Raw genomic sequence first — 26,335 nt, 5'->3', positions numbered from 1 at the left:
CCCTTTAGATATTATAAAGTGACTATACCCTAAAACAAATTATCATCAGTATCTTTTCTGCACTTTCAACATGTTTTCCACATTGACTTGACAAATACATAAAATGTTCATTATTATTTCATTGCGACAGCCTTTTCCTTTCCGTGAAAACATACAATGTGTCAGAAAATAAAGCAGAACAGGACCAAAGCAATACTCATCAACTCTTTCCACACAACTGTCCTGTTCTGCCCCCCAGCGTTTATCACAACACATTACAACACAGTATGGAAAAAATAACTGTTACCTAAGACTAAATTATTATTATTTTTTAAATATCTGAGAAGAGCCTTTTGGTATAAATAGGAAGATAATACACACTAAATAATACAGCTAGAGAATAGGAGTTCTGTCAAATGGAATATAAAAAGTTAAAACAATTAACACTAGCTTATTACATTTCACACAACCTGCCCCCTAGTGGAGACACTGACACATTTCACACAACCTGCCCCCTAGTGGAGACACTGACACATTTCACACACACAAAGTACAGTGGTTCAGATGCAGATGTTTATTGTAACTCAAGCTCTCTCTCCTCCTAGATCTATCCGCTGCCTTTGTGGATAAGAGCGTTGGCTAAATTATTCAAATGTCAATGTAAACAAACAAAATGTAAAACACAGGAGTAAAAAATATTTTTTAACAGCAACCTTTCTCACATTTAGTACTAGTAAAATACTGATTAAAAGTGCTAGTGCATCAGAAGAAATACAAATTAAAAACACTGAGAAGTGCTTTTGGTTCTTTGTAACTTAAAAAAAAAAAGTCACAAAAATGTCCTCATCTGCAAAAATAAAACAACCATGGCAATCCATTTCCCATATTGTATGAAACAAAAAAGTCAAACATATCCCTAATACAAAATCTGTTGTCTAAAGTTACTGTTTAAACTGTAACATTTACTCCATATTCAGTGACGTAAAACTTTGACAGACGTCGTCGTAATAGTGTCTCAGGAAGAAGGTAGATAAATAAAAATGTAGCTACTAGCTACATGACTGAACATCTGCCTCTCCAACTGCAATTCAAACCATCAAAGTGAACACTGTCACATTCACCTATAATATCAGTTGAACAGTAACACAACTATGAGAATCTCAGTTGAACAGCAGGGTGTCAGTTAAGTCCAACAGTGCATGGCTGTGCCCAATGCCCCCCCCCCCCCCCCGCACACACACAATTAAACAGTCCTGTTGTATGAATACCATACTGCTACAGAAACATTATGTACTCTACGGCACAGCAGGTATAAAACCGGAGAAAAAACAAAAATCTTTTGGCATCAGGTTCCATCAAACATGTGACTATAGCCCTTTGTAAAGGTACCTGGACTTTGGTTGTCAAAGTAGGATTACAGTAGGGTTGCAAAAGCCCCGAAACATTCCCACAATCCCCAGATTTTTCAGAAATTTCACTTGAAAAATTCCAGGTTGGAGAAATACCTCCGTGTATATTACTTCCTGATTCTTGGAATCCTCCAATCAGGGATTCTTGGAATCCTCCAATCAGGGATTCTTGGAATCCTCCAATCAGGGATTCTTGGAATCCTCCAATCAGGGATTCTTGGAATCCTCCAATCAGGGATTCTTGGAATCCTCCAATCAGGGATTCTTGGAATCCTCCAATCAGGGATTCTTGGAATCCTCCAATCAGGGATTCTTGGAATCCTCCAATCAGGGATTCCTGGAATCCTCCAATCAGGGATTCCTGGAATCCTCCAATCAGGGATTCTTGGAATCCTCCAATCAGGGATTACTGAAATAAAGAATTTTCGAATTTTGGGAAAGTTAACGGATCCATGTTTGCAACCCTAGACAGGATTAAGACAGAAGTAACCGATTGTCCTGTTCGGTCTGGGTGGATCAGCTGGGGGAGATCTCAGACACTATGGGGAAGGATGGGAACGTAGGACAGGAGTCTCTGTGCTTCAGTTTAAACATGAGTTGCTCTTTCTCCTGGGTGAGCCTCTGACAGAGACCTGTCTGCCTGTCTAACGTCCCTTGGAGGTCCTGGTGCTCCTTGGAGAGCTGCCTACAGACAGGAGCACAGGGAAGGACAAATATTAGAAGACATGTAGACAGTGCATTAGGAAAGTATTCAGACCCCTTGACTTTGTCCACATTTTGTTACATTACATCATTATTCTAAAATTGATTAAATAAATGTTTTACCTCAATTTCCACACAATACCTCAAGATGACAAATTTTTGCAACTGTATTTAAAACAAAAAAACAGAAATACCTTATTTACATAAGTATTCAGACCCTTTGCTATGAGACTTGAAATTGAATTCGGGTTCAATCCTGTTTCCATTGATCATCCTTGAGATGTTTCTACAACTTGATTGCAGTCCACCTGTGGTAAATTCAATTGATTGGACATGATTTGGAAAGGCACACACCTGTCTATATAAGGTCCCACAGTTGACAGTGGATGTCAGAGCAAAAACTAAGCCATGAGGACAAAGGGATTGTCCGTAGAGCTCCGAGACAGGATTGTGTCGAGGCAAAGATCTGGGGAAGGGAACCAAAACATTTCTGCAGCATGGAAGGAAGAACAGTGGCCTCCGTCATTCTTAATGGAAGACGTTTGGAACCACCAATACACTTCCTAGAGCTGGCCGCCCGGCCAAACTGACCAATCGGGGGAAAGGGGCCTTGGTCAGGGAGGTGACCAAGAATCTGAGAAGGGTGAACCTTCCAGAAGGACAACCATCTCTGCAGCACTCCACCAATCTGGCCTTTATGGTAGAGTGGCCAGACGGAAGCCACTCCTCAGTAAAAAGGCATGACAGCCTGCTTGGAGTTTGCCAAAAGGCACCTAAAGGACTCTGACCATGAGAAACAAGATTATCTGGTCTGATGAAACCAAGATTGAACTATGTGAACCAGGCATTGCTCATCACCAGGCATATACCATCCATACAGTGAAGCGTGGTGGTTTCAGTGGTGATGTTCTTTAGTGGCAGGGACTGGGAGACTAGTCAGGATCAAGGGAAAGATGAACGGAGCCAACTACAGAGAGATCCTTGAAGAAAACCTGCTCCAGAGTGCTCAGGACCTCAGACTGGGACAAAGGTTCACCTTCCAACAGGACAACGACTCTAAACACACAGCCAAGACAACGCAGGAGTGGCTTCGGGACAAGTCTCTGAATGTCCTTGAGTGGCCCAGCCAGAGCCCGGATTTGAATCCAATCTCTGGAAAGACCTGAAGATAGCTGTGCAGCGACGCTCCCCATCCAACCTGACAGAGCTTGAGAGGATCTGTAGAGAAGAATGGGAGAAACTCCCCAAATATAGGTGTACCAAGCTTGAAGCATCATATCCAAGAAGACTCAAGGCTGTAATCGCTGCCTAAGGTGTTTCAAAGTACTGAGTAAAGGGTCTGAATACTTATGTAAAATGTGTTTTTGCTTCATCACGATGGGGTATTGTGTGTAAAAAAACAATTTAATAAATTGTAGAATAAGGTTGTAATGTAACAATGTGGTTAAAGTCAAGGGGTCTGAATATTTTCAGAATGCTCTGTATTACATTGATAGTTTGACAGGAAGACATTCATAATGAGCGAGAAAAAAATAATTACCTGTAGCAAAGTAGATTTTATAAATATTTTGCTGACCTCAAATCACTGTTCATCAAAATTCTACAAGTGTAAAGGCATTGCCATAAGTAGAAGTAGCACCAAAAAGTCCTCCAGCATCTATATACTTTAATGTAAAATAGGAAATTACACAAGTTTCTATGGTGAAATGTAACTTTTACACTAAAGTACTGTAAACTGCCACAACTTGCTTCCTTCAAGAAATATTCTCACCACTTTCTCCACCAAGTGGCACCACATTCACATCTGATCTAAATGCCAAAGGCATTTGCTAAATTTAAGTTAGTTAGAACAGATATTATTAGGTTTGTTTGTTCACCTATTTACAGCCAGGGAAACAGACGGTTAGCAACAACTCCAGGGAAACAGACTGTTAGCAACAACTCCAGGGAAACAGACTGTTAGCAACAACTCCAGGGAAACAGACTGTTAGCAACAACTCCAGGGTAACAGAATATTCCAACAGACAGAGATGGTGTGGATATCAGCTGATGAGCAGAAGCAGTTCTTACTGTATAAGGCTTTGATGGTTGTCAATCCGAACCGTCAGGTCCTCGTTCTGCTGTAAAACAGTTATGACCTGGTCTTCCAGAGACAGATTCTTCTCCACCTGACGTGATAGAAATGCAAAGTTAGGTGGTGAAGACTTGTTATTTTACCTGATATGCAACATAACTCAACATTTATATCCCAGGACAAATTAGCTAGGAACAGCAAGCTAGCTAACTAAAATTGCAATAAATGTTTAATGCTTTTCGACCTGTCCCCAAATGAATATAATTGGTTCAGTTTGTTTTGATAGTTCAACCTGCGTTTCATGAAGGCGTTTGGTGTGGGGGGGGAGGAGAAAATAAATTTGCGCGCGGTTTGGGTACGGTGTCAGACTTCTATAACCCAGAGTATTTTTCGACAGCGCAGAGCACCTAAGATTTCTTGTTTCTGTTTTATTCCTCTGTAAAGTGTATTGAGACTGTGATGATGCACTTTAAATAAACTTCGACTAGGAGAAATCTAAGAGTCAGTCTGTCAGCCAGTCCAAGTCCCAGTCAACCTACCAGAACCTGCATCTGTAGCAGTTTGTTTCCCTGCTCCTGAATACGTTCACTCTTCATCTCAATGACAAACAGCAGACTCTCCTGCTCCTGCTCCCAGAATGGCCCAGGACTGCCATGGGCCTGGAGAGAGAGGAGAGAGAGAAGGAAAGAGCGAGAGCAAGTGTAAGAGTGAAGGTGAGAGCGAGCGAGAACGAGAGAAAAGGGAGAGCGAGAAGGGGAGAGCGAGAAGGGGAGAGCGAGAGTAGAGAGAGAAGGGGAGAGCGAGAGTAGAGAGAGAAGGAGAGAGCGAGAGTAGAGAGAGAAGGAGAGAGCGAGAGTAGAGAGAGAAGGAGAGAGCGAGAGTAGAGAGAGAAGGAGAGAGCGAGAGTAGAGAGAGAAGGAGAGAGCGAGAGTAGAGAGAGAAGGAGAGAGCGAGAGTAGAGAGAGAAGGAGAGAGCGAGAGTAGAGAGAGAAGGAGAGGGAGAGCGAGAGTAGAGAGAGAAGGGGAGAGCGAGAGAGAGAAGGAGAGGGAGAGCGAGAGTAGAGAGAGAGCGAGAGTAGAGAGAGAGCGAGAGTAGAGAGAGAGCGAGAGTAGAGAGAGAGCGAGAGTAGGAGAGAGAAGGAGGGAGAGCGAGAGTAGGAGAGAGAAGGAGAGGGAGAGCGAGAGAGAGCGAGAGAGAAGGAGAGGGAGAGCGAGAGAGAGCGAGAGAGAAGGAGAGGGAGCGAGAGAGAAGGAGAGGGAGCGAGAGAGAGCGAGAGAGAAGGAGAGGGAGAGCGAGAGTAGGAGAGAGAAGGAGAGGGAGAGCGAGAGAGAGCGAGAGAGAAGGAGAGGGAGAGCGAGAGAGAGCGAGAGAGAAGGAGAGGGAGAGCGAGAGAGAGAGAGAGAGCGAGAGAGAAGGAGAGGGAGAGCGAGAGCGAGCGAGAGAGAGCGAGAGAGAGCGAGAGAGAGCGAGAGAGAGCGAGAGAGAGCGAGAGAGAGCGAGAGAGAGGGAGAGAGAGGGAGAGAGAGGGAGAGAGAGGGAGAGAGAGGGAGAGAGAGGGAGAGAGAGAGAAGGAGAGCGAGAAAGAGCGAGGGAGAGAGCGAAGGTGAGAGCGAGAGTAGAGAGAGAGAAGGGGAGAGCGAGAGTAGAGAGAGAGAAGGGGAGGGGGAGCGAGAGGAAGAGTATAAAATTAACAGCATAGTAATGAGACCTGGAGACCAGATGTCTCAAACAACAGTCCCAACTAAGTGAACAGGCTATGGGATCATACACAAGCCACGCAGAAACAGACACACTGCGCACACACACACACGCGCACACACCTCAATGTTCCGCTGCAGGTCCTTCTTGAAGGTAGACTCGTCAACTCTCTTCTTTAACTGATTGTACACGTGTAGCTCTGTAGTCAGCTCCTCTACCTCCTCCTTTAAAAGAAAACCTACTGGTCAGTTCTGTACTTCCTAGTACACAGTTAGAAGGTAAGAGGTACTGTATAGACCACAGTACATCAAAACAGGTGATACAAACTGATCAAGTTAGAGAGACAACTAAACACACATACCTTCAACACTTTCTCTGCTGCCTGGTGTGTCTCTGTTAGCTGTTTTCTCTCTTCACTCTGTCTCCTCTGCCGTTCTGTGGGGGATAATAGGAATTCTATATGTAGTTCTACGGGTCGGGATAACATCAGTCAATGATTACTCATTCGCATTCCAGTTCCAACACAATCCACATGGTTATTCCATTTACATACAGAAGTTATTTCACATGCTCTTGACTTGCCTTCCAGCTGTCTCGCGTGCTGCTCTGCGGTCCTCTGGCTCTTCTCCACATAGAGAACAGTCATGTCAGCAGCCGTCTCTGTTTCCACCTGGAGATGATCAACAACACGAGGACAGGGGTTGAAGCCATGTACAGCCACACTTGTCATAGGAGCTCGACAAAGTGAAAACCAAATATAAAAACAGTGAGATCTCTGTTACATAAACAAAACAAGTGTATAAAACCAGATGACCTGGTCTACCAGGTGTATAAAACCAGATGACCTGCTCTACCAGGTGTATAATACCAGATGACCTGCTCTACCAGGTGTATAATACCAGATGACCTGCTCTACCAGGTGTATAATACCAGATGACCTGCTCTACCAGGTGTATAATACCAGATGACCTGGTCTACCAGGTGTATAATACCAGATGACCTGCTCTACCAGGTGTATAATACCAGATGACCTGCTCTACCAGGTGTATAATACCAGATGACCTGGTGTACCAGGTGAATAATACCAGATGACCTGGTGTACCAGGTGAATAATACCAGATGACCTGGTGTACCAGGTGAATAATACCAGATGACCTGCTCTACCAGGTGTATAATACCAGATGACCTGGTGTATAATACCAGATGACCTGGTGTATAATACCAGATGACCTGGTGTATAATACCAGATGACCTGGTGTATAATACCAGATGACCTGGTGTATAATACCAGATGACCTGGTGTATAATACCAGATGACCTGGTGTATAATACCAGATGACCTGGTGTATAATACCAGATGACCTGGTGTACCAGGTGTATAATACCAGATGACCTGGTGTACCAGGTGTATAATACCAGATGACCTGGTCTACCAGGTGTATAATACCAGATGACCTGGTCTACCAGGTGTATAATACCAGATGACCTGCTCTACCAGGTGTATAATACCAGCATGTGTTCATTATCTCCAATAGCTGTACAATATATGACTTGACATCATCATGTTACTGTGATGCTCTGGTTATTCTGCCTTCAGTCACTCCGACTTCAAGCTGCACATCCCTGGAAACATGGGCCGTGTCCCTGGAAACATGGGCCGTGTCCCTGGAAACATGGGCCGTGTCCCTGGAAACATGGGCCGTGTCCCTGGAAACATGGGCCGTGTCCCTGGAAACATGGGCCGTGTCCCTGGAAACATGGGCAGAGTCCCTGGAAACATGGGCAGAGTCCCTGGAAACATGGGCAGAGTCCCTGGAAACATGGGCAGAGTCCCTGGAAACATGGGCAGAGTCCCTGGAAACATGGGCAGAGTCCCTGGAAACATGGGCAGTCCCTGGAAACATGGTGGAAACATGGGCAGTGTCCCTGGAAACATGGTGGAAACATGGGCCGTGTCCCTGGAAACATGGTGGAAACATGGGCCGTGTCCCTGGAAACATGGGCCGTGTCCCAAATGGCACCCTGTAGTACACTACTTTAGACCAGAGCCCTTAGGGACGATATAGGGACTAGGGTGCAGCCACTGAGACCTCAACTCAAAAGGCTAACCAAGTTGTTTGTGTAAATACAAATCACAATGCAGTCTGCAGGAGGAACAGATTGACTTGTTCTGATCTGCTTAGTAATAATATGTTGTAGTAGTGGCTTTGTGGCTCACGCTAATTAAACACTAATGCCCTTTTCATACTATCGTGCCAACTGTACTGCGTTGGCATGGATACGTTCTTTTCACATTGTCCTCTTCCACTAATGGTGGACATGCTGTATAGGCAGGCCAGCACAGTACAGTTGGCTAGGCTCTGCTCAGTGTGGAAAGGGTAGATGGTGAATGGAAATATTTACACTTGAGATAGAAGCTGTTTTTCAGTCTCTCGGCCCCAGCTTTGATGCACCTGTACTGACCTCGCCTTCTGGATGATAGCGGGGTGAACAGGCAGTGGCTCGGGTGGTTGTTGTCCTTGATGATCTTTTTGGCCTTCCTGTGACATCGGGTGGTGTAGGTGTCCCGGAGGGCAGGTAGTTTGCCACCGGTGATGCGTTGTGCAGACCTCCCTACCCTCTGGAGAGCCTTACGGTTGTGGGCGGAGCAGTTGCCGTACCAGGCGGTGATACAGCCCGACAGGATGTTCTCGATTGTGCGTCTGTAGAAGTTTGTGAGTGCTTTTGGTGACAAGCAGAATTTCTTCAGCCTCCTGAGGTTGAAGAGGCGCTGCTGCGCCTTCTTCACAACGCTGTCTGTGTGGGTGGACCAATTCAGTTTGACCGTGATGTGTACGCCGAGGAACTTAAAACTTACTACCCTCTCCACTACTGTCCCGTCGATGTGGATAGAGGGGTGCTCCCTCTGCTGTTTCCTGAAGTCCACAATCATCTCCTTCTTTTTGTTGGCGTTGAGTGTGAGGTTATTTTCCTGACATCACACTCCGAGGTCCCTCACCTCCTCCCTGTAGGCCGTCTCGTCATTGTTGGTAATCAAGCCTAGCACTGTAGTGTCGTCAGCAAATTTGATGATTGAGTTGGAGGCGTGCATGGCCACGCAGTCGTGGGTGAACAGGGAGTACAGGAGGGGGCTCAGAACGTACCCTTGTGGGGCCCCAGTGTTGAGAATCAGCAGGGTGGAGATGTTGTTACCTACCCTCACCACCTGGGGGCGGCCCGTCAGGAAGTCTAGTACCCAGTTGCACAGGGCGGGGTCGAGACCCAGGGTCTTTCTGTGAGATGTTACTCCACACTTCCACCAAGGCACCTGCAAGTTCCCGGACATTTCTGCGGGGGAATGGCCCTAGCCCTCACCCACTGATCCAACAGGTCCCAGACGTGCTCAATGGGATTGAGTTCTGGGTTCTTCGCTGGCCATGGCAGAACCCTGACCTTCCTGTCTTGCAGGAAATCATGCACAGGACCAGCAGTATGGCTGGTGGCATTGTCATGTTGCAGGGTCATGTCAGGATGAGCAGTATGGCTGGTGGCATTGTCATGTTGCAGGGTCATGTCAGGATGAGCCTGCAGGAAGGGTACCACATGAGGGAGGAGGATGTCTTCCCTGTAACACACAGCGTTGAGATTGCCTGCAATGACAACAAGCTCAGTCCGATGATGCTGTGACACACCGCCCCAGACCATGACGGACCCTCCACCTCGATCCCGCTCCAGAGTACAGGCCTCGGTGTAACACTCATTCCTTCGACGATAAACACGAATCCGACCATCACCCCGGTGAGAGAAAACCGCAACTCGTCAGTGAAGAGCACTTTTTGCCAGTCCTGTCTGGTCCAGCGATGGTGGGTTGTGCCCATAGGCGACGTTGTTGCCGGTGATGTCTGGCGAGGACCTGCCTTACATATTGGTTTCATTCCAGCTTCCGCCTGGCCACTCGTAGTATAAAGGCCTGATTGGTGGAGTGCTGCAGAGATTGTTGTCCTTCTTGGAGGCTCTCCCATCTCCACAGAGGAACTCTGGCTCTGTCAGAGTGACCCCCGGGTTCTTGGTCACCTCCCTGACAAAGGCCCATCGCCCCCCGATTGGTCAGTTTAGCCGGGCGGACATCTCAATGAAGAGTCCTGGCGGTTCCAAACTTCTTCCATTTAAGAATGATGGAGGTCACGGTGTTCTTGGGGACCTTCAATGCTGCAGAAATGTTTTGGTACCCCTCCCCAGATCTGCGCCTGGACACAGTCCAGTCTAAGAACTCTACAGACAATTCCTTCGACCTCATGGCTTGGTTTTTGCTCTGACATGCACTGTCAGGACCTTATATAGACAAGTGTGTGCCTTTCCAAATCATGTCTAATCAATAGAATTTACCACAGGTGGACTCCAATCAAGCTGTAGAAACATCTCAAGGATGATCGATGGAAACAGGATGCACCTTATCTCAATTTCAAATATCATAGCAAAGGGTCTGAATACTTATGTAAATAAGTTCTGTTTTTTTTTTAAATCTAAAAACCTTTATTTTTTTCACTTTGTCATTATGGGGTATTATTTGTAGATTACATTAAAAAATATATATATTTCAGCCAAAGGCTGTAACGTAACAAAATGTGGAAAAAGTAAAGGTGTCTGAATAGTTTATATGGTGGATGTAAATGGTACAGGGTAGATGGTATATGGTGAATGTAAATGGTAAATGTAAATGTTACAGGGTATATAGTAGATGGTATATGGTGAATGTAAATTGTACTGGGATATAGTAGATGGTATATGGTGAATGTAAATTGTACTGGGATATAGTAGATGGTATATGGTGAATGTAAATTGTACAGGGATATAGTAGATGGTATATGGTGAATGTAAATTGTACAGGGCATTTGTGTGTTTATTTTTACCAGGTAAGTTGACTGAGAACACATTCTCATTTACAGTAACAACCTGGGGAATAGTTACAGGAGAGAGGGGGGGGGGGTGAATGAGCCAACTGTAAACTGGGGATGATTAGGTGGCTATGATGGTATGAATGCCAGATTGGGAATTTAGTCAGGACACCAGGGTTAACACCCTTACTCTTACAATTAAGTGCCATGGGATATTTAATGACCTCAGAGAGTCAGGACACCTGTTTAACATCCCATCCGAAAGACGGCACCCTACACAGGGCAATGTCCCCAATCGCTGCCCTGGGGCATTGGGATATTTTTTAAACCAGAGGAAAGGATGCCTCCTACTGGCCCTCCAACACCACTTCCAGCAGCATCTGGTCTCCCATCCAGGGACTGACCAGGACCGACCCTGCTCTGCTTCAGAAGCAAGTCAGCAGTGGGATGCAGGGTGGTATGCTGCTGGCTGATGGTATATGGTGAATGTAAATGGTACAGGCTATACAGTGAATATACAGGTTAGGGAAGTGGGCTAGCAGTGATCTGAGGGAAGTGGGCTAGCAGTGAGCTGAGGGAAGTGGGCTAGCAGTGAGCTGAGGGAAGTGGGCTAGCAGTGATCTGTGGTAAGTGGGCTAGCAGTGATCTGTGGTAAGTGGGCTAGCAGTGATCTGTGGTAAGTGGGCAAACAGTGATCTGAGGGAAGTGGGCTAGCAGTGACCTGAGGGAAGTGGGCTAGCAGTGACCTGAGGGAAGTGGGCTAGCAGTGACCTGAGGGAAGTGGGCTAGCAGTGACCTGAGGGAAGTGGGCTAGCAGTGACCTGAGGGAAGTGGGCTAGCAGTGACCTGAGGGAAGTGGGCTAGCAGTGACCTGAGGGAAGTGGGCTAGCAGTGACCTGAGGGAAGTGGGCTAGCAGTGACCTGAGGGAAGTGGGCTAGCAGTGACCTGAGGGAAGTGGGCTAGCAGTGACTATCTACCTTCTCAGTGATACGGTGGTCCAGATCACACTTAAGGTAGTAGTGGATTGATGGTCTACAATAAGTGGGCTAAAGGATGACCCATCCTCTTGGTGTCTGGCTACCCATCCTCTTGGTGTCTGGCTACCCATCCTCTTGGTGTCTGGCTACCCATCCTCTTGGTGTCTGGCTACCCATCCTCTTGGTGTCTGGCTACCCATCCTCTTGGTGTCTGGCTACCCATCCTCTTGGTGTCTGGCTACCCATCCTCTTGGTGTCTGGCTACCCATCCTCTTGGTGTCTGGCTACCCATCCTCTTGGTGTCTGGCTACCCATCCTCTTGGTGTCTGGCTACCCATCCTCTTGGTGTCTGGCTACCCATCCTATCTATTCATTTGGTTCCTGGCTACCCATCCATTTGGTTAGAATGGAAATTAATCTTCTGTGGTCTAAGGGTCACCTACCTTCTCAATGATGTTGTGGACCAGAGCTCTCTATGGGGTTAGATACCTTCTCAATGATGTTATGGACCAGAGCTTTCTATGGGGTTAGATACCTTCTCAATGATGTTATGGACCAGAGCTTTCTATGGGGTTAGATACCTTCTCAATGATGTTGTGGACCAGAGCTTTCTATGGGGTTAGATACCTTCTCAATGATGTTGTGGACCAGAGCTTTCTATGGGGTTAGATACCTTCTCAATGATGTTATGGACCAGAGCTTTCTATGGGGTTAGATACCTTCTCAATGATGTTGTGGACCAGAGCTTTCTATGGGGTTAGATACCTTCTCAGTGATGTTATGGACCAGAGCTTTCTATGGGGTTAGATACCTTCTCAATGATGTTATGGACCAGGGCACAGAGCTTTCTATGGGGTTAGATACCTTCTCAATGATGTTGTGGACCAGGGCACAGAGCTTTCTATGGGGTTAGATACCTTCTCAATGATGTTATGGACCAGGGCACAGAGCTTTCTATGGGGTTAGATACCTTCTCAATGATGTTATGGACCAGAGCGGTCTATGGGGTTAGCTACCTTCTCAGTGATGTTATGGACCAGGAAACAGAGCTCTCTATGGGGTTAGCTACCTTCTCAGTGATGTTATGGACCAGGGCACAGAGCGGTCTATGGGGTTAGATACCTTCTCAGTGATGTTGTGGACCAGGGCACAGAGCGGTCTATGGGGTTAGATACCTTCTCAGTGATGTTGTGGACCAGGAAACAGAGCGGTCTATGGGGTTAGCTACCTTCTCAGTGATGTTGTGGACCAGGAAACAGAGCGGTCTATGGGGTTAGCTACCTTCTCAGTGATGTTGTGGACCAGGAAACAGAGCGGTCTATGGGGTTAGATACCTTCTCAGTGATGTTGTGGACCAGGGCACAGAGCGGTCTATGGGGTTAGATACCTTCTCAGTGATGTTGTGGACCAGGAAACAGAGCGGTCTATGGGGTTAGATACCTTCTCAGTGATGTTGTGGACCAGAGCGGTCTATGGGGTTAGATACCTTCTCAATGATGTTGTGGACCAGGAAACAGAGCTCTCCTTTGGTTGGGTCTTTTAGTAGCTCCTCCCTCTCCTGGGTCCCAGAGGCAGACAGCACCTCCCGTAGGATCTTCAGCTGCCACTCATACTGACCCAGCTGCTTCTCTGCTTCTAGACCTACGTTCAGCTCCTCCAGAGGGACTTTACCTGGAGGAGGGGATACCAGGGTTGTATTCAGTAAGTAACAAACAGAAGAAAAACAGGGAGGGAATACCTGAACATGTGCAATAACAAAAAGTATTGTTCTACATGACAAAATTCTATGTTCGCTATGTTACAATGTACCAGAACACGACCCATGGCTGTGGTAATCAAGACAAAAACCTTGCTAGAATGCTCAGATAGAAATATATTATGTAGACATGTAGGATAAGAAATCAGTTCTATTCACATGTCTATCATGTATATTGTACAGTATGCTCCACAGGCTTCGTCTACTGCTTAGTACTGTGTGATTGAGCCATTCCCATAATGTAGTTGGCAGAGGGGTTGAACCAAACCAGACCTGGCTGCAACCTTTACTGGTCAGACTAGACGCAATACAACACCACTAGAATATACTAACTCAATTTGTCTGACTATAAAGTACTTAGAGCTACTCCGATATGTATAGAGGAGGGCTCCAGTTCAACTTCTGAGGAACTCAAGACTAGTTTGGTGAACCACGTTCCGAGTGATGATTGACCTTCCTGAGACATGGAAACTTGTGTTAGCTCTCAGAGTTAATGTCTTAGGTTTTTAGCTCAGCAGGCTAGGCCAACACAGTCTTGTTCACTCAGGCACTTGATGACCCTGAGAACCATAATTACATGACAACAGAGTACACACCAAGTACACAAGACAGTACCTGTTGAGTATTCTAATGCAGACAGCAGTGTTGACACAAGGCCATCGAAGCATTCAAAACTGACTGGTTGAAATTAGGTCATTTTGATGTCCCTTTAAAAATCTGTAATTCCAACCAGTTTCTGGGTGTAGTGACATCATTTCAACCTACCGGGATCATGACAAAGTGTGTGTCATTTAAAACACTCAGATATTTTATGCCATTTAGCAGACGCTAAGTGACTTAGTCATGCATGCATACATTATTACGTACGAGCAGCCCAGGGTGTTGCAAGCGCTATCCTCTACAAACTGAGCCATACTGGAGCCCAGTTATTATGTACAGGTTATTAGTGGGCCTAACAATAGAGGACTTTATAATGAGTCAATAGGCAGTGTGATGTGTAAAACCCTCTGCATCAGAGATGTAATAAAAGACAACCAGACAAACAACAGGAGAGGAGGAGTCACAGTGTCAGTCTACAACAACAGGAGAGGAGTAGTCAGTGTCAGTCTACAACACAACTGAAGAGGAGGAGTCACAGTGTCAGTCTACAACACAACAGGAGAAGAGTAGTCACAGCGTCAGTCTACAACACAACAGGAGAGGAGTCACAGCGTCAGTCTACAACACAACAGGAGAGGAGGAGTCACAGTGTCAGTCTACAACACGAGGAGTCAGTGTCAGTCTACAACGCAACAGGAGAGGAGGAGTCACAGTGTCAGTCTACAACACAACAGGAGAGGAGGAGTCACAGTGTCAGTCTACAACACAACAGGAGAGGAGGAGTCACAGCGTCAGTCTACAACACAACAGGAGAGGAGGAGTCACAGCGTCAGTCTACAACACAACAGGAGAGGAGGAGTCACAGCGTCAGTCTACAACACCAGGAGAGGAGGAGTCACAGCGTCAGTCTACAACGCAACAGGAGAGGAGGAGTCACAGCGTCAGTCCACAACGCAACAGGAGAGGAGGAGTCACAGTGTCAGTCTACAACACGAGGAGTCAGTGTCAGTCTACAACGCAACAGGAGAGGAGGAGTCACAGTGTCAGTCTACAACACAACAGGAGAGGAGTAGTGAGTGTCAGTCTACAACACAACAGGAGAGGAGTCACAGCGTCAGTCTACAACACAACAGGAGAGGAGGAGTCACAGCGTCAGTCTACAACACAACAGGAGAGGAGTCACAGCGTCAGTCTACAACACAACAGGAGAGGAGGAGTCACAGCGTCAGTCTACAACGCAACAGGAGAGGAGGAGTCACAGCGTCAGTCTACAACGCAACAGGAGAGGAGTCACAGCGTCAGTCTACAACGCAACAGGAGAGGAGTCACAGCGTCAGTCTACAACGCAACAGGAGAGGAGGAGTCACAGCGTCAGTCTACAACGCAACAGGAGAGGAGTCACAGTGTCAGTCTACAACACGAGGAGTCAGTGTCAGTCTACAACGCAACAGGAGAGGAGGAGTCACAGTGTCAGTCTACAACACGAGGAGTCAGTGTCAGTCTACAACACAACAGGAGAGGAGTAGTCAGTGTCAGTCTACAACACAACAGGAGAGGAGTCACAGCGTCAGTCTACAACACGAGGAGTCAGTGTCAGTCTACAACGCAACAGGAGAGGAGGAGTCACAGTGTCAGTCTACAACGCAACAGGAGAGGAGGAGTCACAGTGTCAGTCTACAACGCAACAGGTGAGGAGGAGTCACAGCGTCAGTCTACAACACAACAGGAGAGGAGGAGTCACAGTGTCAGTCTACAACACGAGGAGTCAGTGTCAGTCTACAACGCAACAGGAGAGGAGGAGTCACAGTGTCAGTCTACAACGCAACAGGAGAGGAGGAGCCACAGTGTCAGTCTACAACGCAACAGGAGAGGAGGAGTCACAGTGTCAGTCTACAACGCAACAGGAGAGGAGGAGCCACAGTGTCAGTCTACAACGCAACAGGAGAGGAGGAGTCACAGTGTCAGTCTACAACGCAACAGGAGAGGAGGAGTCACAGTGTCAGTCTACAACGCAACAGGAGAGGAGGAGTCACAGTGTCAGTCTACAACGCAACAGGAGAGGAGGAGTCACAGTGTCAGTCTACAACACAACAGGAGAGGAGGAGTCAAAGTGTCAGTCTACAACACAACAGGAGAGGAGGAGTCACAGTGTCAGTCTACAACACAACAGGAGAGGAGGAGTCACAGTGTCAGTCTACAACACAACAGGAGAGGAGGAGTCACAGTGTCAGTCTACAACACAACAGGAGAGGAGGAGTCACAGTGTCAGTCTACAACACAACAGGAGAGGAGGAGTCACAGTGTCAGTCTACAACACAACAGGAGAGGAGGAGTCACAGTGTCAGTCTACAACACAACAGGAGAGGAGGAGTCACAGTGTCAGTCTACAACACAACAGGAGAGGAGGAGTCACAGTGTCAGTCTACAACACAACAGGAGAGGAGGAGTCACAGTGTCAGTCTACAACACAACAGGAGAGGAGGAGTCACAGTGTCAGTCTACAACGCAACAGGAGAGGAGGAGTCACAGTGTCAGTCTACAACACAACAGGAGAGGTGTCACAGTGTCAGTCTACAACACAACAGGAGAGAAGTCAGTGTCAGTCTACAACACAACAGGAAACCACACCCCTCACCTCCTCCTCCATCTTGACCTCTGACCTCCTTCGTCTTCTCTTCCTCTTTCACTTTGCTTTTCCTCTACAAGGAGAAAAGAGTGAGTCTGATGTAGGAATACAATACGACAATATCGCAACATATTAGAAATCAGAACAAAAAGTTTTGTTTTTACTTCAGTTAATTTTAGTAAATACTTTGAAAACACTCCCCCCCCCCTTAAAACGGCATTGTTTGTTAAGGGCTTGTAAGTAAGCATTTCACTTGTATTCGGCGCATGTGACAAATAACATTTGATTTGAATTCCACCTTATTTTGGATGTTTTGAAGTGCCAGGGACCACAGAACTTGTTGTTCGTAAACTGGAGCAGGGTAAGATCTTATGTAAAGCTTCTGATTGGTGCTTGACCCATATGGCTCTCTCACAGGGAGTGATTAGTACCCACATGACTGGAAATGAATCATTAGTTTGTTCAAAAGTTACGTAACATGTCTATGCTACAGTTTTATGATTCAACAGCTGACCTGGGTCGTCATACTGGTTGTACAATGTGATTTACTTCAAACTGATCATACCATTAATAAAAACATTTCTACATTAGATACATTACGTTGTTGTAGAATAACCTATATTAGTTGAGCATAGACTACTACACTAAGGAGTTACAGCGAGGTGTTTTTGGAAGTAGGGCAATTCCATGCTGCTGCCCTGCCGTCCATGGAGACCAGCCACCTTCTGACCTCCTACAACAACACAACGTTATCCCACCACCACTACCGCTGTATAAACACATAGAAACCCCAAGCAACAGGGCCTACAAGCTCAGGCTGTGTCCAAAATGCCATCTTTTTCCCAAATATAGTGCACTACTTTTGACCCTGGTTTCCTAGGGAGTTCACTATGAAGGGTTTTATTTATTTTACCTTTATTTAACTAGGCAAGTCAGTTAAGAACAAATTATTATTTTCAATGACGGCCTAGGAACAGTGGGTTAACTGCCTGTTCAGGGGCAGAACGACAGATTTGTACCTTGTCAGCTCGGGGATACTAACCTTTCGGTTACTAGTCCAACGCTCTAACCACTAGGCTACCCTGCCGGCCCAATAAATACCGTGTTCCTTCAACCTGGCTGCTCCAATAAATACTGTGTTCCTTCTCACTGACCTGGCTGCTCCAATAAATACCGTGTTCCTTCTCACCAACCTGGCTGCTCCAATAAATACCGTGTTCCTTCTCATCAACCAGGCTGCTCCAATAAATACCGTGTTCCTTCTCATCAACCAGGCTGCTCCAATAAATACCGTGTTCCTTCAACCAGGCTGCTCCAATAAATACCGTGCTCCTTCAACCAGGCTGCTCCAATAAATACCGTGTTCCTTCAACCAGGCTGCTCCAATAAATACCGTGCTCCTTCAACCAGGCTGCTCCAATAAATACCGTGTTCCTTCTCACCAACTGGCTGCTCCAATAAATACCGTGTTCCTTCTCACCAACTGGCTGCTCCAATAAATACCGTGTTCCTTCTCACCAACTGGCTGCGGTCCCCGTCCAACTGGCTGCGGTCCCCGGTCCCCGTTCTGTGGTCCCCGTGTTCCTTCTCACCAACTGGCTGCTCCAATAAATACTGTGTTCCTTCAACCAGGCTGCTCCAATAAATACCGTGTTCCATCAACCAGGCTGCTCCAATAAATACAGTGTTCCTTCAACCAGGCTGCTCCAATAAATACCGTGTTCCTTCAACCTGGCTGCTCCAATAAATACCGTGTTCCTTCTCACCGACCTGGCTGGTCCAATAAATACTGTGTTCCTTCTCACCAACCAGGCTGCTCCAATAAATACTGTGTTCCTTCTCACCAACCAGGCTGCTCCAATAAATACTGTGTTCCTTCAACCAGGCTGCTCCAATAAATACTGTGTTCCTTCAACCAGGCTGCTCCAATAAATGCCGTGTTCCTTCTCACCAACCAGGCTGCTCCAATAAATACTGTGTTCCTTCAACCAGGCTGCTCCAATAAATACCGTGTTCCTTCAACCAGGCTGCTCCAATAAATACCGTGTTCCTTCTCACCAACCAGGCTGCTCCAATAAATACTGTGTTCCTTCAACCAGGCTGCTCCAATAAATACCGTGTTCCTTCTCACCAACCAGGCTGCTCCAATAAATACTGTGTTCCTTCAACCAGGCTGCTCCAATAAATACCGTGTTCCTTCTCACCAACCAGGCTGCTCCAATAAATACTGTGTTCCTTCAACCAGGCTGCTCCAATAAATACTGTGTTCCTTCAACCAGGCTGCTCCAATAAATACCGTGTTCCTTCTCACCAACCAGGCTGCTCCAATAAATACCGTGTTCCTTCTCACCAACCAGGCTGCTCCAATAAATACAGTGTTCCTTCTCACCAACCAGGCTGCTCCAATAAATACCGTGTTCCTTCTCACCAACCAGGCTGCTCCAATAAATACCGTGTTCCTTCTCACCAACCTGGCTGCCCCAATAGTCCAATAAGAAAAGTGACTCCAGAAAGACACTGTAGAGACCAGTATAGCATGATGTGTGATGGGCTTTAATCTCAATAAAAGGATGTTAAACATGATGTGTGATGGGCTTTAATCTCAATAAAAGGATGTTAAACATGATGTGTGATGGGCTTGCGTTTTATTACCGGCTTTAAATCTCAGTTAAGGATCTTAAACACACAAGTCCAGAGGCACATGTTGAGGTGGGGTTGGGAAAGGCTCTCTTTAACACGACCATAAATCACACCTCTTCTTTCTCAGGCCGTACGCCCCAAATGGGACCCCATTTCCTATGTAGTGCACTACTTTTGACCAGGGCCCATAGCAGTTCACTACAGAGGGAATAGGGTGCCATTTGGGATGGAGACCCGGTCTCCCCAGTCTTTTTAAACATAGGAGAAACTTCCAACGTTGAGTTCTGTGTTCACTGACTAAACACACAGGGAACATCCTAGCCCCATGGCAGACTGTAGCCTACACCGGAATCTTTATGTTCACAAGTTCTTCCTGACCCCGAGAGTACAAGGTTAAGATGGAATGTTTTCTGACTTCTGTGAGAAATATCTAGTCCAGGTATGCTCTCACAAGATTTGAAAGAAACTTTCCAAGAAGAGTGCGAAACACCCCCCCCCCAAAAAAAAAATGTGAATAAAGAACTGGCCTGTCAAAGGTACACGCATAGGAGACAGACATGTACCATCGGGCTGATAGAACTAGAAAAACAGCCCCCCAACTCAAAGGAAATTCAGAAAACTAAAACCACATCTTCAATACAACGAAGGACATTCAGACTTAGTTAAAGGACATTTCATTTAGACTGTGGTTGAGTCTTTCAAGCAGAGAAACACATGTTCTGTGATATGCCATTAACACTTGGCTGAGGAGGAGTCTCTTCATGTGGCATTTTCATCATGGTCCGTATGGAGACCCATATTGGTGTGTGTGTGTGTGTGTGTGTGTGTGTGTGTCTCCAGGCTTCTCTTGTAGAGCCCTCTCTAGCAGACCTTCACACTTCTCCAGTTGCCTACGTCAACCAGCCAAACAGATGGTTTTGTGATGTGCTCTGCAGACGCTGCTATACAGCTCGCCAGTGGCTTGATTTGCAGTACCTCTTAAGTACTTATTTGTGTTGTTGTAGAAGAAAACATATTTTCTATATCCAAACACCACCATTGAGAAATGAAGAAATACACTCACAGAGAATCTTGACTAATCAATCAAAGGATACCCTCTGTTTTTAACTGTGTGAGTGGTCTCAATGTGTGACTGTTTGATGCATTGCCAGATGAGTTTGAAGGGGAAATAAATTTAAACTTAATGATTCATCAATCTAGTCTCTCTCTCTTCAACGCCTTCTGGAAGTGGTACAATCTGGGGTATTATTTCTGGGTGGTAATATAAACCTGTACCACTGGTTGTAAATGTCAGAGGCAGTACTAGTACATCTAACTGTAGCCTACTTAAAATACATTTAACTGCATGTTAATTATTACACTCCATATCCTCAAGCCACTTCTTTCCTATCACAAAACAGTGCAATTTGTAAGTTCTCAGTAGTCGTCACAGGAAACAGCAACTCATTGTGTGCAGTTAAGTAGAAAAACCCAACAACTCCTATGATCAGAATGTAAAAAGAAAATAAAAAAAACCTTCACAGATGTAATTCACTGACTGCGTAGGCTACAGGGTGTCAATCAATTAATGTAATGTAGAATTGACTGGTGATGATGACGACACAATGACCCCGAAGATCATTGATACAATGTATCACCACCAGTAACTGTCAATGTCTGGTCAACCTGTAACTTCCTCTAATTAATGCGGAAGAATGACGTCAGATGAGTTCCCTGCACTGTTACGTTTGACAAGTAGAGTTTGAAACCGTGGGAAAGTCCGTCTCAGAGGATAGACATCTTTTAAAATTATTTTCAGCACATCTGTTTCCAATAAAAACTTGTAGAAAACTTCGCACAAATTGACTGATAGAATACATCACGCGTTGCAAAACACGATGCTAATCCCCATAAATAAAATCCACTAGAGATTAACGCACGTGGGCAATCAGGCTATAATCTAACAAACTATTTTGCTTGATCGATTAAAAAAATATATCAAATCGCCTGTGTTGTGCTACGAATCCGTGCAACAATGGGCAGCTACAATAACAAAACACCACTTGGTTACTTAATTAATATACTAGATTATTTCACAACAAAGATGAATAAATAACATTGTCTTGCAAATTCTGCCACGCACCTTGCTGTGGCTGCAACCCATGCCTGCCCCGCGTCCTCTCGTCAACCCTACCAGTCCTTGACTAGAGTTACCAACTCTTCTGAACACTGCGCCTCGCCGGGCTGTGGTATGGTCTCTCAAGAGGTCTGTGCTTCTCACTCACAACAACTCACTCAACTCGACCAGTTGGGCGGTTCTCTTTAAAAAATAAAAAAAACTGATCTTAAAACAAACTGAACCGACCCACGTTCTAGAAGGGGAAACAGGGTGTAGATCAGTGGATTGCTCATTCTGTTACGCAAAATTTAGGCTTGTGGGTGTTTCAAGTCTATGGAGTTGACACTTTACCGTAATACACCGAATACACGCCCCATCAGATTTACATCACACATAATAGGTTACCTAATCATAGGCTTCATGCATGGATTATTTTTCCTATTGCCTAGAGGCTATTTAATTATATCAGGCCTATAATGTGCCCAATAATATTGAATTCTCACTGCAGTAAGATACAAATGAAAAATGTTATGGATTGATCTGAATCTGTCATTTTAGAGCGTTGGACTAGTAACCGAAAGGTTGCAAGTTCGAATCCCCGAGCTGACAATCTGTAACAATCTGTCATTCTGCCCCTGAACAAGGCAGGTAACCCACTCATTGAAAATACGACTTAGTTCTTAACTGACTTGACTAGTAAAATAAAATATCTCTCAATTACCCCTGCACATGGACTAAGTACTGATACCACGTGTATATCGCCAAGTCCTTGTTATTTATTATCCTATTATATCTCTATTTTATTTCTCTCTGCATTGTTGGGAAAGACCGTAAGTAAACTGTTAGTCTACACTGAAGCATGTGATAAATACAATTTGATTGGATTTGTAAGTCATGAGTTGCAACAATAATTCTTAACTATGTAACAGGATGAAATGTTGCAGGTTGGTAAATTATCCCAGAGGGCTATGTGCAGCCTACAGGGGTAAGGCTATGATATGGAGTCTTTACAGCTGCCTACCCCTCCCTGCAAGACCAGCATGACCTTTCACCTCAGAGACAGAATTCATCGGTAAAGTAAAATCCATCCCTGGATGGGTGGAGGGAGGGATGTATCTACTGTGTCTTTCACATGTCCATTGACTATGTGTGTTTTTCACATGGACTCTTCCTCAACATGTATTATAAATCAACATTTTAATTTTTTACCTTTATTTTACTAGGCAAGTCAGTTAAGAACAAATCCTTATTTTCAATGACGGCCTAGGAACAGTGGGTTAACTGCCTGTTCAGGGGCAGAACGACAGATTTGTACCTTGTCAGCTCGGGGATTCGAACTTGCAACCTTCTGGTTACTAGTCCAACGCTCTAACCACTAGGCTACCCTGCTGCCATATACATGGAGATATGTACATATAACTAGGACTAAAGTGACAGATAGCATATAGTAGCAGCAGGGTATGTCATAAGTTTTTTTTTTAAGATTGCAAAAAGGGTCAATGGAGATAGTTAGATAGTTAACCAAATAGCCAGACTAACTAGTAAGTAGTCTGAGGGTAGAAACGGTTCAGGGTACTGTTGGTTCCAGACATACAGTACATAAGACTGGTTGATATGAACAAAAGGGACAGACAACGGATGCTGGAATGTTGGAGTTATTGTCAAAACCCTATCCGTTCTAAAGATGTCAGACGTAATTACACATCCAATGCCTTCTTCAATAACAACATCCATTTCCAGAGGTTCATGAAATCAGAGGTCTGATCTCTCACAACGTCACAGGGAGGCTTACATGATCTATATGTATGGAATGTATGGATGTGTGTGTGGGTGTATGAGTGCGTGCGTGTGGTCTTGCACACAGAATGTAAACTACTGGGCAGGTTGGCAGTGTCCCATGAAGAGCTCTGCTCTGATTGGCTTTTAGCTGACAATCACATTTCCCAAAGGTGACATCATGGGTTAAATGCAAAAACTACAAGAGGTTAAACAGATATGACTCTGAAAGTTGGCACTCTTACAAAAATACATTTCCCTGCAATTAACATTCAATAATTTCAACATTGAACAAAGAGATTTTATCTCATAGATAAGACTCAAACATATACGACTCTGAAAGTTGGCCCCACTTCAAAAATACCTATATTATCTCAATCAACATTGCATTAGTTCAACTTTGAACATATTAGAGACAGAAAGTCTCTCTTGCAAAATAGAAGGCAAACAAAAAGTTGCATAAAAACAATAAAAGTGTGTAGAACAATGGATTCCAATGTCTTTGTTTAAACTGACAAACCAGCTGTCTTCTCTACATCCCGTATTTCTTTATTCTGACACACCATCTGTCTTCTCCACAACCCTGCAATGACTCTAGTTTACACTAAGCATAGATGTGGTACCTCTATAGTACTGATCATAGATGTGGTACCTCTATAGTACTGATCATAGATGTGGTACCTCTACAGAACGGATCATAGATGTGGTACCTCTACAGTACTGACCTCTATAGTACTGATCATAGATGTCGTACCTCTACAGTACTGACCATAGATGTGGTACCCCTACAGTACTGATCATAGATGTGGTACCTATACAGTACTGATCATAGATGTGGTACCTATACAGTACGGATCATAGATGTGGTACCTCTACAGTACGGATCATAGATGTGGTACCTCTATAGTACTGATCATAGATGTGGTACCTCTATAGTACTGATCATAGATGTGGTACCTCTACAGTACTGACCATAGATGTGGTACCTCTATAGTACTGATCATAGATGTGGTACCTATACAGTACTGGCCATAGATGTGGTACCTCTACAGTACTGATCATAGATGAGGTACCTCTACAGTACGGATCATAGATGTGGTACCTCTATAGTACTGACCATAGATGTGGTACCTCTACAGTACAGATCATAGATGTGGTACCTCTATAGTACTGACCATAGATGTGGTACCTCTACAGTACTGACCATAGATGTGGTACCTCTATAGTACTGATAATAGATGTGGTACCTATACAGTACTGAAGTACTGATCATAGATGTGGTACCTCTACAGTACTGACCATAGATGTGGTACCTCTACAGTACTGACCATAGATGTGGTACCTCTATAGTACTGAAGTACTGATCATAGATGTGGTACCTCTACAGTACTGATCATATATGTGGTACCTCTACAGTACTGAAGTACTGATCATAGATGTGGTACCTCTATAGTACTGATCATAGATGTGGTACCTCTATAGTACTGATCATAGATGTGGTACCTCTACAGTACGGATCAAAGATGTGGTACCTCTACAGTACTGATCATAGATGTGGTACCTCTACAGTACTGATCATAGATGTGGTACCTCTACAGTACTGATCATAGATGTGGTACCTCTATAGTACTGATCATATATGTGGTACCTCTACAGTACGGATCATAGATGTGGTACCTCTATACTACTGATCATAGATGTGGTACCTCTACAGTACGGATCATAGATGTGGTACCTCTACAGTACTGATCATAGATGTGGTACCTCTACAGTACTGACCATAGATGTGGTACCTCTACAGTACTGACCATAGATGTGGTACCTCTACAGTACTGAAGTACTGATCATAGATGTGGTACCTCTATAGTACTGATCATAGATGTGGTACCTCTACAGTACTGATCATAGATGTGGTACCTCTACAGTACTGACCATAGATGTGGTACCTCTACAGGACTGACCATAGATGTGGTCCCTCTACAGTACTGACCATAGATGTGGTACCTCTATAGTACTGATCATAGATGTGGTACCTATACAGTACTGACCATAGATGTGGTACCTCTACAGTACTGATCATAGATGAGGTACCTCTACAGTACGGATCATAGATGTGGTACCTCTATAGTACTGACCATAGATGTGGTACCTCTACAGTACGGATCATAGATGTGGTACCTCTATAGTACTGACCATAGATGTGGTACCTCTACAGTACTGACCATAGATGTGGTACCTCTATAGTACTGATCATAGATGTGGTACCTCTACAGTACTGACCATAGATGTGGTACCTCTACAGTACTGAAGTACTGATCATAGATGTGGTACCTCTACAGTACTGATCATATATGTGGTACCTCTACAGTACTGAAGTACTGATCATAGATGTGGTACCTCTATAGTACTGATCATAGATGTGGTACCTCTACAGTACGGATCAAAGATGTGGTACCTCTACAGTACTGATCATAGATGTGGTACCTCTACAGTACTGATCATAGATGTGGTACCTTTACAGTACTGATCATAGATGTGGTACCTCTACAGTACGGATCATAGATGTGGTACCTCTATACTACTGATCATAGATGTGGTACCTCTACAGTACGGATCATAGATGTGGTACCTCTACAGTACTGATCATAGATGTGGTACCTCTACAGTACTGACCATAGATGTGGTACCTCTACAGTACTGAAGTACTGATCATAGATGTGGTACCTCTATAGTACTGATCATAGATGTGGTACCTCTACAGGACTGACCATAGATGTGGTACCTCTACAGTACTGACCATAGATGTGGTACCTCTACAGTACTGACCATAGATGTGGTACCTCTACAGTACGGATCATAGATGTGGTACCTCTACAGTACTGACCATAGATGTGGTACCTCTACAGTACGGATCATAGATGTGGTACCTCTACAGTACTGACCATAGATGTGGTACCTCTATAGTACTGATCATAAGATGTGGTACCTCTACAGTACTGACCATAGATGTGGTACCTCTATAGTACTGATCATAGATGTGGTACCTATACAGTACTGACCTCTACAGTACTGACCATAGATGTGGTACCTCTATAGTACTGATCATAGATGTGGTACCTCTATA

At 45.0% G+C, this 26,335-nt stretch overlaps 1 protein-coding gene across 2 annotated transcripts; it reads right to left on the bottom strand.

Moving 5' to 3' along the window:
* Window positions 1-533: 533 nt before the first annotated feature.
* On the bottom strand, window positions 534-21,789 carry LOC109882054 (coiled-coil domain-containing protein 69). 2 transcript variants are annotated; one of them, XM_020474151.2, is made up of 9 exons: window positions 21,460-21,789; window positions 16,707-16,770; window positions 13,202-13,386; window positions 6,446-6,533; window positions 6,225-6,298; window positions 5,986-6,087; window positions 4,704-4,823; window positions 4,161-4,258; window positions 534-2,073 (listed from the first exon to the last, which is right to left on the bottom strand). In XM_020474151.2, the coding sequence occupies exons 1-9, from the start codon at window positions 21,478-21,480 to the stop codon at window positions 1,905-1,907; spliced, it is 921 nt and encodes a 306-aa protein (XP_020329740.2). In that variant the 5' UTR covers window positions 21,481-21,789; the 3' UTR covers window positions 534-1,904. The 2 variants fall into 2 exon arrangements, with proteins under 2 accessions (XP_020329740.2, XP_031645461.1); XM_031789601.1 differs by having other exon boundaries at window positions 6,225-6,331; window positions 21,460-21,708.
* Between the last annotated feature and the right edge of the window lie 4,546 nt (window positions 21,790-26,335).

This window comes from Oncorhynchus kisutch, linkage group LG15 (genome assembly GCF_002021735.2).
Source record: "Oncorhynchus kisutch isolate 150728-3 linkage group LG15, Okis_V2, whole genome shotgun sequence".
Classification (NCBI taxonomy): domain Eukaryota; kingdom Metazoa; phylum Chordata; class Actinopteri; order Salmoniformes; family Salmonidae; genus Oncorhynchus; species Oncorhynchus kisutch.
Note: the sequence above shows the minus strand (reverse complement) of the source record. Positions and strands in the feature narration are given on the sequence as shown.

Coding starts and splice junctions, on each gene's coding strand:
- LOC109882054 (XM_031789601.1), bottom strand. CDS start 21,480: ATGGGTTGCAGCCACAGCAAG. Junction 6,332..6,445: donor GCACGCGAGACAGCTGGAAG/GCAAGTCAAGAG, acceptor CCCGACCCGTAG/AACTACATATAGAATTCCTA. Junction 2,074..4,160: donor AACCATCAAAGCCTTATACA/GTAAGAACTGCT, acceptor TCCTGTCTGTAG/GCAGCTCTCCAAGGAGCACC.